The following is a 14,761-nucleotide window of genomic DNA, read 5'->3' on the forward strand; positions in this document are numbered from 1 at the left end:
CAGGAGCAAATCCATTGCACCAGAAAAGGGGAAGTTGCAGGCTTGTAACCAATGGCAGGAAAAGACCAGGGAGAGAGTTATGCAATGGATAGAAATCGGAGCAAGTTTCTCACTTTTCCAGTTTCGCTTAATAATGGGGTTGTTCTCTTGCGAGTGACAGCAGAGTTTCAAAAAGCGGGTTTCAGATTAATAGCCACGCTGCTGCTTCCCCATTTTTTCCTCTAGAACACATTTTAAGTTATTTTCCAAAATCGTTTTAGGTGAGTTCCGAGGTGCGTGTGTATTTCTTTTTCTTTCCCAGAGAATATCTATTAAAGGGAAAAAAATCTAGATTTATTGTGGGTGCATCATGTGTTTTGATAGGTAGTGGCAGTTTTAGACGGTTCGTGTGAGGTAAAGACAGAGGCAACGTGAGGAGTTACAAATTGAAGGTAATGGCACCATCTAGATCTGTAAGGAAGCACAAAACTTCTGGAAAGAGTCGGGCTATCCTGTTCTATGGTTTACCAGTGTGCAGGTGGCAGTTTGTCAGATTAGGCTTCAATATGTTTTCTTAAAGGAGAGACCTAGCATATTATGTGAACACTGCAATTGTGCGAATCTTTATTCACCCGAGCTTAAAGTTCAGGAAGTTATGTGCACTCAGAATGTGTGGTTAATATATTTCTGCTCCTCCCTTTGCGGGATATGTGAGTATTTAACATAAGCATGGTTGATGCATACATGAAATGGCAATCAAATCACAGATAGACCGCCTGATTTCTAATTACCAAACGACTTATAATTAAAAATCTACAAAAAAAGATAAAAATAAATCAAGACTGGCCCGAAAAACAATATATTTGAGAATAGGCTTCAGAATTGAAAAGTGTATTTTTGCTTTCCATGAAGAAATGTAACTCAGGATGACATTTCAGAAGGCATGGCCAGCGAATCATATTTAAACTCCTCCCCCGTCGTCTCTAAATCAAAGCAACGCACGTTCCCATCCGCCCAACCTTGAATCGGATAATCCTGTCCCGTCGCCCATGACGAAAACTACAATTCCCAGAATGCAGCTGGTTCCTGGTAGAGGGAAGTCTCACTGGATGATGCGGTATAGATAGAGGAAGGAAATAGCCTAGCGTGGAGCTAGTTTTTCGTACTAAATCAAAAGAGTAAAAGAAAGATTGATTGAGAAATTGCTATTAAAGGGAGGTGAGTAACAGACGTTTCGTCTGAACAATAATTCATGATTCTTAAACTACTTAAGCATTTTGACTGTTGCCTATTCATAAAAGTTACCTGTAAAGCACCTTTTGCTCATCTTTTTTCTGGATCACACATTGATTGTATTTGTGCAATGTTATTTAAGAAGTTTTAAGTAGAAAAGATGCCTTATATGGCAGGAGGAATTGCATGGTTCTGAAATTCTTACACAACGGACAACGTTTGAATACCAGTGAGGCTCCTTTCATGTATCTGGAATTGGTAATGCGTAATTCTTCCCTTTCTGTGCTATTAATCAGCACCTGTTAAGACTGGTTCACACCTTTTTTCCATTTTCTGAATAAAGGATGAATACACAGAATAAGTTATGCTCTTCTTGTTTCAATGTTGGATTACTATAACATGCTTACTTACAATTCTTTTGAAAGTAGCCAGAAGCTGCAGTCAGTACAAAATAAAACTATCCTGTTTTACCTGTAGGATGAGAGCAGTTTCAGTTCTGGAAATTCTATGGTCCAGCATTTAATGTCATTTTTTCTATGTTTTTCACAGCAGTTTGGACAAAAAACCAATAATGTCTAATCCTGAGAAGAAAGTAGAGAAAAGTATCTCTGGAGATCATTGTGATCAACAGCAAAACTATGGAGATGGAGATGGGGAAGATCTCTGGGATGCATTTGAGCTTCTGGAAATTGATGAGAATGATGAAAGATCCAGTGAACAGGTTACAGGAAATGAGAATTGGTGTTCGGTATGTAAAGTGGCCTTCAGACATTCATGTCAAAAACAAATTGGGAAGTTATCATAGTACATTACAGTAACTATTTCATACAAAACACAAACAAAAATCAAAACAGATTTGCTGTAAAATGTCTGGGCCAATGGAAAATTTTTAAGCTGGTGCCAAAAAGTTGTCATATTGACATCAGCTGAGCCTTTCTGTGTACCAGTGGCCTATTGATCTTTTAATAATAATAATAACTAGAGGACTACTTGAACACCATCAGCATTGACTAAATCACTGTAGATCAATTGCAAAAGGCAGCTTTATTTGGAACAATTTACATTCTATGATGATATCCAACACCCTCAGGCAAGGAACTCTCAAAAGATGGATTTAAAAAAATCTAGTCTAAACATCTGGCTGACTGTGTCACCATCATCATAATAATAAGCAGGTCCTTGGAAAGAACTAAATTGATGGATAAAAATGCCAAATCCAATCGAAACATCTGGTTGGCTTGACAGTCAACCATATTGTCTTATGTGTGTATTTTGTTTTGTTCTTCCCTCCCCCTGGATTGTGAGCCGCCCTGAGTCCCCTCAGGGAAAAGGGCGGCATATAAATAAAGTAAAATCCTAAATCCTAAAATTAATAAAAGTGTTGCTACAAAAATACTTCTAGAGAAGATAGTTCCTGGATTTCCACAAAGATCTTTTATACATTTAGAAAGGCAAGTTGTGTGCCAAAATGCCATTTACATATAACATCTCCTATTGACTGAAAGCACTATGTAAATAATACTGTACTCCCATCATTTTTAGAAGCAGAAGAAATATTAACTCATAACTCTTCTTCTACTTTTTAGTAGTTATCTGGGAAAAATACAGCACATAATAATATATTCCTTTCTATTTGTGTAAAATAGCTGAAATTTGTAATAGTTTCTGTGTGTGAGAGATAGAAAAAGAAAGGATAAATAGTTGCTGTGTACCCTTGTATTAGATGAACATATGCAAAATTTGGGAAATTTAACAATGGGACATACTCAAATAATCCAAACATATATGCACCCCTAAATCCAGTTGTGATAAGAAAATCTTTGCAAATGGCTTTTTTCCCTCCCTGATATGTGTCTGTTTATTTTTCTTTATATTAAGAGGAATGTGCTAAGGAAACAACGGCACTGGGAGAAGATTGTTTCTGCAAAGAAGGATAAAAGAAAATGTGAAAGAGAACGACGTAAAGCGAAGCACGCTGAACAAAAAGGTACAAGAAACACAGTATAATTTCTGTCTTCATTTTTTATAGAAAATAATTTGCTCTCTGTACTCTGAAGCTTCAAGGAACTTTACTTATATTTTCTGTGAGAAGTTCCATAATGGATCGGGTTTTCTGGGTTTCTCTACTACAGCTAATATTTTGTATTGTTCACGTGGAAGGAAGTGTAGGGCAGGCTGTGCAATATTTTTTTTTGGAGAGATTTTGATTTATAGGCACTGAAGTGCCTTTCAAATAAATTATTGCTAGCCTGCAAAATCACGGCCTATGCCGCCCCTGTATGCTTAACGTTGTTCAGCAGTGAGCCACTGGATGATTGTTTATTTTTTATCTTTTCTCTATTTCAGGCACTGCTCCTCAACTTAGTAAGCGAGATCTAAAAGCCATTGCAAAAGATCGTCTTCTAGAGGCCAAGGCAACAGGTCCTCGGCTGTGTATTGATATGAGTTTGACTGGTCACATGACTAAGAAGGTAGCTTTATATTTTTTGCTGTTTTTAAAAAGCATGGAATTTGATTTTCAGGACTGGTGAATGTGCCTCTGCTCTTGAGTACTTATTTTGCAATACAGTGGGACCTCAGGTCACAGACCACAACCAAATTGGGTGCCAACCAAAAAATCTGCTAAATGTTTCACTTTGTTCACAAACACATCCTTGGGTGGCAATCAAACACAGCCACAGTGATTTTCCCTGCCATAGCGATTTCCCCTTCCACACCTTTTTCTTTGTGCGCGCGCGTGCAGTCAGTCTTCCTTCCAGTCATGGCTAAATTGGATGCCAATCTAAGTCCTGGAACAGATTATGGTCGTGACCAGAGATGTCACTGTACTTTGAAGTAGTATTATTTGCTTTATTGACTGAAGAATTGTACTCCATAAAAATTAGAAATTTGGACGTGACCATTTGATTTTTTCCTCATGAAAACAATAGAAAGCTTCCTGCACATTTAAGCCAGACTGAAATGTAAGTTCTTGGTTGTATAAGTGTAGGAAACACCAGATTTGCAGCATCCACGGGGAACGGAATAGTTGCATGAAGGATGAAGGAGTCATATTTTGTGAGAGATTTTATACCTTGCTTGTGGTTATAAGTCCTCTTGAACTGAGGAAACATTGAGATTGGCAGGACTAAGCATATTTTCTAAGTTTTACCATTTGGATTAGGTATACTGGAAGTGGAATGGAGAAGACCTTAGGACCACTGAAAGGCAATAGATGGAAGGAGTGCTCTTTATTAAATTTGATGAGGACAAGGTTGCAAGATTAAAATATGTATTACAATCACATATGGCAGAGCATGAGATCCATTGTTTTGAGATGCTCATAAGCAGGAGGGCTTTTTGGTTCTTTTGAGTTAGTTTTGACTCCTGGCGACTGCCTTGACAAGGGCCTGCAGTTTTCTTGGCAAGGTTTCAGAAATGCTTTGTCCTTGCATGCTTCTTAGAGCTGAGAGAAAGTAACTGGCCCAAGATCATACAGCTAGTTTTGTGCCCAAGGTGGGGCTAGAACTTACAGTCTCCTGGTTTCTAGCTGGGTACCTTAAACAGTACACTAAATTGGCTCTCTAAGCAGCTATTGCTCAGGAGAAAATTTAGAATAGTTACATCAGCCTGAAATAAACTGCAAATAGGATTCTTGGATTTGTATGATTTGGTCCTATCCCACCATGACTCTTGTTTGACCTCGTCGTTAAATAGGTTAATATAAATTGGAGAAATTAATTAAAAATGCAAATGTGATGTTGAGCTGTACTTTCACATTCTCATATGGAATTCGACATTTTATGGAGAACTCAAAGTCAGAGTTTGACAGAGAATTTTTCTACCTTGCTGAAAGGCAGTATAGAGTCCTGTTCTTAAAGAACAAATTTCGGACATGTTCCCTATTATGAATTGTCTTTACTGTATACAAAATGAGAACATGAGGCAATATGTTTCTGTATGATTAAACTTCAAGAATATGCTAAAGAATTAACCTAGTTCTATATGAATCTCTTTGTTCACTTTAATTACCATTATGCATCATTTACTTCTTTATTATCCTACAGTAATATTTTATTTTGTGCATTATATTTTGATTGGTATATTTCATTAAAAAGAACAAAAAGCTCTGAATAATACTGGAGCTTTTTGAAGAACATCTAGAACAAAAAAAAAGAAAGAAAAAAACAACAACCAACCACTGAGGCTTTTTCCTCTTCTTCAAAGGAAATATGTCGGCTTGCTGCACAAATTAGGCGACTTTATGGGTCTAACAAGAAAGCTCAGAAGCCCTTTTGGCTCCACCTCACAGGAATTGTGAAAAACAGTCCTATTTACGAAGCATGCCTGAGAATGAATGATGGATTTGCCAATTATATGGTAAGTATATCTCCCCTCTTTCCCTCTGCTTTAGCTTTCTCCAAGTGATGACACTGAAGGAAAATACTGTTTTTTTCCAGAGTATAAGACGCACCTTTTTTCCTCAAAAAAGAGGCTGAAAATCTGGGTGCGTCTTATACATCGAATGCAGCATTTTTTTGCCTCCTGAAGCCCCGACCCTTTACAAAAATGGCCGTGCCTAGCCTTATGGAGGTTTTCAGAGAACTCCTGGGGGCTGGGGAGAGCAGAAATGAGCAACAAATGGGCTGTTCCCCCCCCCCACACCCCCAGTCCCCAGCGTTCTATAAGCCTCCATAAGGCTATGCATGCAAAACAAAATTTTGACAAAAAACGGGCCCGTTTTCTTCAAAACCTTGGTGCGCCTTATACTTTGGTGCGTCTTACAATTGGAAAAATACGGTAGTTCTTCCTCAAGTTGCTCTTATCCAACAGACAGAATTGGTAGCTTTGCCTTCCTTTCCCATAATATTCTCTGTATAGTTAACTTGGTACCTTCCAGAGTTGCATTCCCAACATGACTAGACACAGAATAGTTGCTTTTAAGAAGTCCTGTAGTTTAATACCATGTTTTCCCCAAAATACGACAGGGTCTTATATTTTTTTTGACCCACGAAATATGACCTTGGGCTTATTAAAGGGGAGGGCTTATTGTTTTTGGTTGCCGGGCGGCTGCTGCCTTGCAACCGGGCTCCCGAAGAGCCGGGCACAGCCTCAGGGTCGAATGGCTGTGTTGCGCTGTCGCAGCAGCAACACAGCAGCCATGAGGTGACCACTCTCGCGAGCAGCCACCCGGCAACCCCCCTTTCTAGCCAGGCACAGTGCCGCTGACCGACCGAGTGTTACCCGGAAGGCGCCAAGCAACGTGAGCGCCTGTTCACCGCTTTCTGCCTCCCACGGCTCAGCACCTTCGGAATGCCCCTATGTGAGTGAATGGGGCTCTGCATGGCTGGAGAGTGGGGTTGATCGAGTGGCTTTTCCACTCCCCGCTTGTATGACTTGCAGGCTCACAATGCCCTTGGCTAACTCTACAGTACCTGCAGAGCCAGGGCTACTCCGCTGCTGGCGCCGCCCACCGCTTTTTTGTGTGTGTGTGGCTTTCAAAGCACAGAGGACGGATGCCGCTCTGGGAGTACGCTCTATGGTAGAGTACAACCATAGAGCGTACTCCCAGAGCGGTATCCTACCTCTGTGCTTTGGAAGCCGCAACGGCGGACGGATGCCACTCTGGGAGTACGTTCTATGGTTGTACACTCTGCAGTCCACAACCATAGAGCATACTCCCAGAGCTAATATTTTTGCCCACCTGAAATATGTGGCAAGGCTTTAGTTTCAGGACAGGTTGTTTTTTTGGGAAAACATGGTATCATCAATAGTGTAGTGAAATATTAGGTTTAAATTGGGCTAAAATGCTGTTTTGATTCAAAATGTGCTTTTCAGTAGAATAGTAATGGATAGTCAGAGTGGCATGTTTTTCCAAAATTGCACTCTCATTCCTGCACAAGTGGTCTTTCTAAAAGGATTTTTTTGAAATTCTATTTATGTGTGTTGCATTCTTTTTCAGATGGATATTACTGCTGAAAGTTATCTTGACCTATTTCCTTTGGACATGATTGTATATCTCACACCAGATTCTGATAATGGTATATTGCAGCTTTTAAAATTTTGTTGTTCTTATTTTAAATGAGTAATAATTGGATTTGGGGTTTCTTAATGTATGCTTCAAATCAACTTAAACTTGTTTCCACTTTACATCCTCATGAACTGTCAGCTAATGCCATATATTCTAGCATTCAGCTGGGACAAGCAGCCTTGTATGCCAAACTGAGCAACAGTTACGTGTACTCAGTCTTTAGCAAGAATAGCAGTAAGTAGAGTAACTATAATTCAGCCCAACCTAATCTAGGATTGTGGTCCTTACTGATGCACTTCCTCTTTCTCTAAATACTGTGGCTGGGAATCAAAAATTAATCTGTCTTGATTGGTGGGGTGAGGACTCCCAATTAAAGGTTTTTGCAACACTGCTGAAATAATGCAGCACTGGACTCTTCCTAACACTTAAACATTAACATTAGATAAAATAAAATGAACTATAAAATAAGATAAAAAATACTATAAAATGAATTTTAAGTAAAATCTAAATCTAGGTATTCAATCTGTACAGTAATGCAGTAAATGAACCATATAGTTCTAAATTATATTTTAAAATCTAACGATCTAAATTGTTGAAATTCATTTATACATTTCCAAGGATTAATGGAGCCAGTATGATCATATTGCTCATATAGATCAGAAGTCAGCTGTTTGTACAGTTGCTGTATAAAACTTGGTTATATTATTTATAGTAAGGCTTTTCTTATCTAATAGAAGGGAAATAATATAAGATTCTTCAGACTGATCTCGGGCATGTAACAACAAAGGAAAATGGAATCTTCTTGTTAACATGAATGTATCATCTTATTAACATGAGCCATCACCACAAGGGCAAGTCTCAGGTAGGTTGCTCCCAGTTCGGCCTGGTTCAGTTGAACTGGTAGTGGCGGCGGTGGGAAGCTCCGGCCACCCGCTTGGACATTTATGCACATGCGCAGAAGCGTTGCGCCCATGCGATCACGAGCGAACTGGTAATAAACCAGTTAGCAACCCACTGGCAAGTCTGATTAGCTATAGGAACTTTTATTAACTCTCCCATATAAAAATGCTAAAGGCTATTGACCTTGCTCTGAAGAAAATCCCTTGTTGAAATGGGGGAAGATCATGAGTCAGCATAATTAGCTGACATCCACCTAGGGTGGATGTCTAATGGGATAAATTTTGAATGAGCCCTCTCTCATTCTAGTATGTTTGATAACTCCCAGCCACCAAAAATTTGAGGAAATTCGGTAATTGAGAAATGTTCTAAAAATCACTAGAATCCAAAACAACTGGAATTTATTGCTAACAGTAATGGAATCAAAAATGAATAATAAAGCTATTTCCTCATCTGGCCAGCTTTTAGCCTTAAAATTTCATTAAATGCACATTTTAGAGCTTGAAGCACTGCTGTAATAGACTTAGTTTGTATTATTTCCTCAAAAATCAGCATATACTGGTAATTTGAAATGGAGATTTATAAGCAACTGAGCCATGCGTTCTAAAACTGTAAAGATGAGTTCTCGTGTTAAAAAATAAATAGAAGAGCTGAAGAATCTCTGTGACGCCATAAGAATACAAATTTGATACCTGTATCCTATGATACAGTCTTGAGTCTTGAAGGATTACATCTGGATATTTAAAACTCCTCACTTGCTACTGTCTGTTACTCAGTGAAGCTTCCTAAATGTTTTAGGAAAGATCATTTTAGATAGTTTTTGACTTAAAAGCATAATTGAGCCTAGAATTAAGGTTATATGTCATGATGGTTATTAAATGAAAACTGTGGTGGTTAAGAGAACCCATTATACCCAATGGGCATTTTTTGCTGGAAACCGGAAGTAAGCACCAGTTTCCAGCAAAAAATATATTGCAAGTTGCAATCACGTGATCATGGGACACTGCAAATGTTGCCAGTTGCCAAGTGCCCAAAATTTGATCATGTGATCTGGGGAGAGGGTAGGAGCTGTAAAAAGCAGGTTGTAAGTAACTTGAGGTCCATTGTAATTTCTAATAGTCACTAAACAACCAGTTTTAAGTTGAGAACTTGCTTGTACTTTAGACTTCTGGAAATATAATCCAAGGTGATTTTCCTTGCACAAAAATATTAAGTGAGCATCTGAGGCCATTCGAAACTCTTGAAATGATCATCTCCATAAAAAAAGAGTGGGGAATTCATGTCTGTTAGAGGGATGAAAGTTTGGATCTGAATTTTTTTTTGCCTATGAACAAGGAGGGAGCTAAGTTAATAGACCTTGTGAGAAACATGAAGTTCCTAAGTCTAGAATATTTAGGAAACTCCTGGATTAGGAAGAATAACTGAATCTAAAATACCAAGCCTTTTCCTATTGAGAAAAGCTGCCTAAACAGAAGCTACAGACCTTCTATTGCATAGGTTCCCCAACTCCCCAGGCGACGGCCCACTACCTGAAGCGCAGTGGCAGCAAGCGCATGCGTGCAAAGCTCCACTTGCACAAGTGGTGGGCTTTTGCGCTCACAAGCGGAGTGCTCTTGAGCAAAGGATGCTTGTGTTCACATGCACTCGTGTGAGCGGAGGGGGAAGCTCCATTCACACAAGTGGAGCTTTGCACGCAAGCAATCACTGTTCACACGAGTGGAGGTTTGCGTGTGAGCACAAGCACCCTCTACTCACGCGTGAAGCTCCATTTGCTTGAGTGGAACACATGCGCACCCACCTCCCACCAATGGAGCCGTGTGTGCCTGTGTGCACCTGCCACTCCCATGCCTCCCCTGGCCAGGCCAGGCTGCCAAGGTGAAAAAGTTGGGAACCATAAAATAATATGGACTAGCATGGACTATATCAGTAACCTTTAGAGCAAAAATAGGCCTAATTACTACCAATAATTAGAAAGGTATACCTCAAAATAGAAAAATCTATAATATTAAGCAGAGGGTAGTTTAGTTTGATGCACTTTTAAGCCAGGAATACTCTTACTGGAGATATGAGAAAATGATAGTGTAAATGGCATCTATAAATAACATTGTTCCCTTTATTTCCAGTACTCAAGTATCAGCACTTAATGTTTTATTTAGCCAAAATAACATCGCCAGCTAAATGCAAGCTTGCTGAGAGCACCAGCAAGCTTTGGAAAACAGCAAAGTTTGCAGACAGATAAAACATAATTAAGAATATTTTTTTAATGAGGAAGGAGAATTCTTCAAAAGAGTCCAGTGAGTAAGCTCATTGGAGCTGGGAAGGAGAGGGGGGGGAACCCTTCACAAAGCAGGCAAAGAGAAACGGGGGTCAGATAAAAATCATAATTATTACACTGTGTTGTATAAGTATAGATTTTGTTAGGCAGAATTTTAAAAAAATGAATGAGCACACCCAGACATTTTGTTTTGAACCAAGACAGTCTCTAACACTTTTGGCAGAAGTTCTATTTCAGTCTTTCTGATTTTAGTCATTTTTTAAAGACCGCTATACAATTCAGAGAATTAAGGTAGAATAACATATTATTCAATGATTCTGTTCTCACTGCATGCTTAACTGGCTCAGGGAGAGAGTTAATGTAGCAACACAGAGAAGACTCAATTACCCTGCCCCTCTCCCCTAGAGTTAAATTTGCCTCAGAACAGACCCAACTAATTCCACCAAGTCGGCATGTATTAGAAAACATCTAAATCCCACATTTTGACCCTTTTTGTGTAAGTATCCAAGGAAAAGAGAATTTGACATAAAGAGTGGTAGAAGCCACTCCATTATAAAATTGCCTACTAAGTTTAGCCATGCAATTTAGAACATTTGGCTTGTCTGGGCTACATTGAGTGAAGAGGAATTGTCCTGGGACATATATAAAATATGTACGATGTAGCTAATGTACAGTATATAAATCACATAATATTAAAAGGTTATAATTGGGAGGGGGGCACTTCATGATCAGTTATCCAAAGCCACTTGGGCTGCTGGTTGGACAGGTCTATTCTAGAACATAGCTCCCACATTCTGATTGGGTGAAAAAGGAAATAAGGATTAGTAGTGTCATGGGACCTTGTTGGAATGGTAATGGGGCAGATGCTGTAGGAGATGACCAGGCTGAGCCTGAGGGAGGGGTCAAATGCATCATCAGTCATGAGTCCCTCACACCCACAAGATATCTTAGGCCAACCTTGAATTCCTTTCTATTTTTAACTCCTAATTTCCCTTGACGGTTAGTAGTTCAGATTCTTGTAGAGAGCTTACGTTTACAATAAATCTTTATACACATTTGAATTGCCTGGATCTCCAGAAATCTCTGGTGCTTGACAGATGCAATATATGGCATTTCTTGGAGAAAGTGGAGAGAGATTCTAAATTCCCCCAAATTGTGATTTTTTTTGAGCTAGTTAGTAGGACTGTGTGCTGCCAAAGCCAACAGTGACAGAGCAGTTAGTGGCTAATTGAGTTAAACATGAAGAGACTAATGTAATTTTCACCCAAACTCTAAACATACATTAAAAAAAAATCAATCTATTGTTCTCCCCTTCTTGGCATATGATTAGTTAAAAACATAAAACTTGGAATACATCACACACACAGATAGCACACATATTCCCTGCAATGAACCCCTAAAATGGGATTCACCTAGCTTCTTGGCTAAGTGTCCAGGAAAAAAGCTAAGCTTTTACTGGCCATTGGGATTCAGGCCTTTTGAATTTTGGGATGAGGGGTAAATTGTTCCACAGGCAGCCACAGCAACAGAAATCAAGCCGCCTAGATAGTAGATGTTATTGTTTAATTGCATAAACTCAAAACATGCCTACCGGTCAGATCTCATGGAATTGACAGAAATAAGTATAGGTAGGCAGTCCTGCAAGTAGTCCAGTCTTGTACTATGAAGGTATTGTAGGTGACCAACAGCACTTTGAACTGCACCCAGAAATATACTGGGAGCCACTCGAGTGGGTTCCTGCCAGTTCTAACCTCTTCTATAGAAGAGGTTCCACAAATCTACCATGCTGTTTAGAACTGGTTCCAGCTCCCTCCCCCCGCTTGTCCGCACCATGCTTGTCCCGCCCACCGCTCACTGATTGGCTGGCTCACCAGCCAATCAGTGAGCCCGCCTCTAAGAGTCCTATCTAAACCTTAAAATCTTAAAGCTGTCAAATTTGAGCATCCCTGGTTTTTTTTTTCTAAAGAGTTAGGAGTGCAAGGATCTTGTAACTTGACAGCTTTAAGACTTGCACACTTCAATGCCAGAGTTCTTGAGCTAACATGACTGGAGGAGGAATTCTGGGAGTTGAAGTCCACAAGTCTTAAAGCTGTTAAGTTTGAACACCCCTGGGTTTTTTTTCCTAAAGGGTTAGGGGTGCAAGGTTCTTGTAAATTGACAGCTTTAAGACTTGCGTGCTTCAAATGCCAGAGTTTTTGAGCCAACATTTTGGTTGCTAAGCAAGACATTGTTAAGTGAGTTTCACCACATTTTACAAGTTGGCCATGCCTACCCAGTCACATGACTGCCAAGCCACTCCCACTCAGTCACATGGCTGGCAAGCCACTCCCACAAAGCAGGCGACACCTACAGAAGAGGTTCTAAAATTTTTTGAAACCCACCACTGGAGCCACTGCAACTCAAAAGTAGTGGTCTTAAATGAGCCTACCAAGGAGATGATGTTATATGAGTTTAGCGCACCTGCATTCTAAACCAGCTGCAGTTTTTGAATGACTTTCAAAAGTAGCCCCATGTAGAGGGACAGTATATATTTGAATGCTCCCCATTCATGGTAATAGTGTTATACCTTTCTTGCCAGTTTTGATGTTCTCTGTATTTCTTTGCCTTTATTATTGGCTCTTGCTAGAAGTGTTATGGATAGGAAAAACATAACAAGATTATGAAGATGGTAACAATAATGATGTAATGCAGTCTGTCTTTATTACTAGATGCTTATTTATCTGTTTTCTTCTCATTTTAGTTCTTGAGGAAGTTGATCCACAAAAAGTACATATTTTGGGAGGGCTGGTGGATGAAAGCATTCAAAAAGTAAGTATATTGAACATATGATATTCTTACAGAAATAGCTGGGTAGTATTTCAATGATGAACTGCAGGAACTTACCTCTTCCCAAATATAATTTTCCTGTGAACAGTTAGCTAACATAATTAAAATAGAGCTTCTGGGTTTGGAGAATAGGCATCATGAGCTTTTTAAAGAATCTAATAGCCAGATGTAGTTCTTTAAAAAAAAAAACTGGCATAAAGAATCATTTCCTCCCTTCCTCCTTTAGTATATATAATTTGTTTTTGTAGAAACTCACTTTCCAAATTGCCCAGGAAAGACATCTGCAGACAGCACGATTGCCTATTCCAGAGTACATGGTAAAAAACACCAATGCAAGAAATTACCACTCAACAACTTTGGCAATCAACCAAGGTAAGCAATGTACACACTTGTCAATAGAATTCACTGCCATCTATTTGCAGGCATAGTATTACCACCAGCTTTCCTATACAGTTTATGGCTAGAATTAGAATAGCTGTTGCAAATTAACTCCCGATAACTTGTATGGATGGTGTTGGTCCATTTTTTAGAAAATTAAATCTTTCTGACAATGGTTGCATAGTTGATTTGTGCACACTGGAGTTTTGTACTCAGTTCTCTACAGAATTGATCTTCACTTTTGTTTATTGTACTTTTTAGGGCACAAAATGCCATATCACATGATGAACTGTTCAAGAACACAGGGGAAGCGGTCCTATGAGATATGGGCAAATAGGCATTAAACAGTAGAGGTCTACCATGAGTAAAGTCGGAAAGCCTTGAATGTAAAGGGTCATGTTGTATTAAAGACCACAAATCTTGGATATTCCTTATTAACATGTTTGAATTATTGTTGGAAAATAAGAGTCTAAAAATACAGAAGATGGGCATTGTTTCTATAGAAGCTCTGTTATACCATGATTGGATTCAATCCTCCTTGTAATTTTCATGACATTTTTTTGTAATTCTCTAATGTATTTCTTTTAGTGTTTGATGCCTTATCAACTTTCTATGATAAAAAGAGTTGGGAAGAAGCACTTAAAGCTGCAGTTTCTCCTGGAAAGGGATACATCTTCAAAAACACACAGTGACAAAAGGGTTCTGGATACAAATATGAGAAAACAAGATTTGGTCTGCCTTTGGTAACCTACAATAGTCTCCTTTACCCAATTGCATTGTAGATATTTTGGACTACGATGATTAAAATTTCCAGTTGTAAATTATGGGAGTTTTGACTCCAGCACTACTGTATATAGACATGTGGGGAGAGTAAAAGATTACTTAATTGATCCTCATTTCTGCTTACTGTACTTCTTGGGGAAAAGACTGGGTCTCTCATTGCTTATTCTTGATGAATCTATTGGAAGGGTTAAAGTATTGTTTGTTTTACATTACAATTAACTGCACTTATTACTGATATGTACTTTAAAAAAAAACACATGACATTGTGCTGGGAATTTTTGCTGAAAACAATAAGTCTTTCATAATGAAATGAATGGGTAGCTTTTCCTGCACTCATAGGCAAAAGACCTGAGGTTATGTCAATTAAATTTTTTTAAGTA

The 14,761-nt window shown here is 38.9% G+C and overlaps 1 protein-coding gene across 2 annotated transcripts; it reads left to right on the forward strand.

Moving 5' to 3' along the window:
• Positions 1–69: 69 nt before the first annotated feature.
• Positions 70–14,546, forward strand: TRMT10B (tRNA methyltransferase 10B). 2 transcript variants are annotated; one of them, XM_014075272.2, is made up of 9 exons: positions 70–260; positions 1,762–1,960; positions 3,091–3,199; positions 3,559–3,683; positions 5,419–5,571; positions 7,154–7,232; positions 13,135–13,202; positions 13,469–13,592; positions 14,187–14,546. In XM_014075272.2, exons 2-9 carry the CDS (start codon positions 1,784–1,786, stop codon positions 14,288–14,290), a joined length of 939 nt encoding a protein of 312 aa, XP_013930747.2. In that variant the 5' UTR covers positions 70–260; positions 1,762–1,783; the 3' UTR covers positions 14,291–14,546. The 2 variants fall into 2 exon arrangements, with proteins under 2 accessions (XP_013930747.2, XP_013930746.2); XM_014075271.2 differs by lacking the exon at positions 70–260 and adding an exon at positions 1,069–1,197.
• Positions 14,547–14,761: the final 215 nt, after the last annotated feature.

The sequence above is a fragment of the Thamnophis sirtalis genome, unplaced genomic scaffold (assembly GCF_051295495.1).
Source record: "Thamnophis sirtalis isolate CommonGarterSnake01/CBP01778 unplaced genomic scaffold, rThaSir2_p1.2 scaffold_5, whole genome shotgun sequence".
NCBI lineage: Eukaryota > Metazoa > Chordata > Lepidosauria > Squamata > Natricidae > Thamnophis > Thamnophis sirtalis.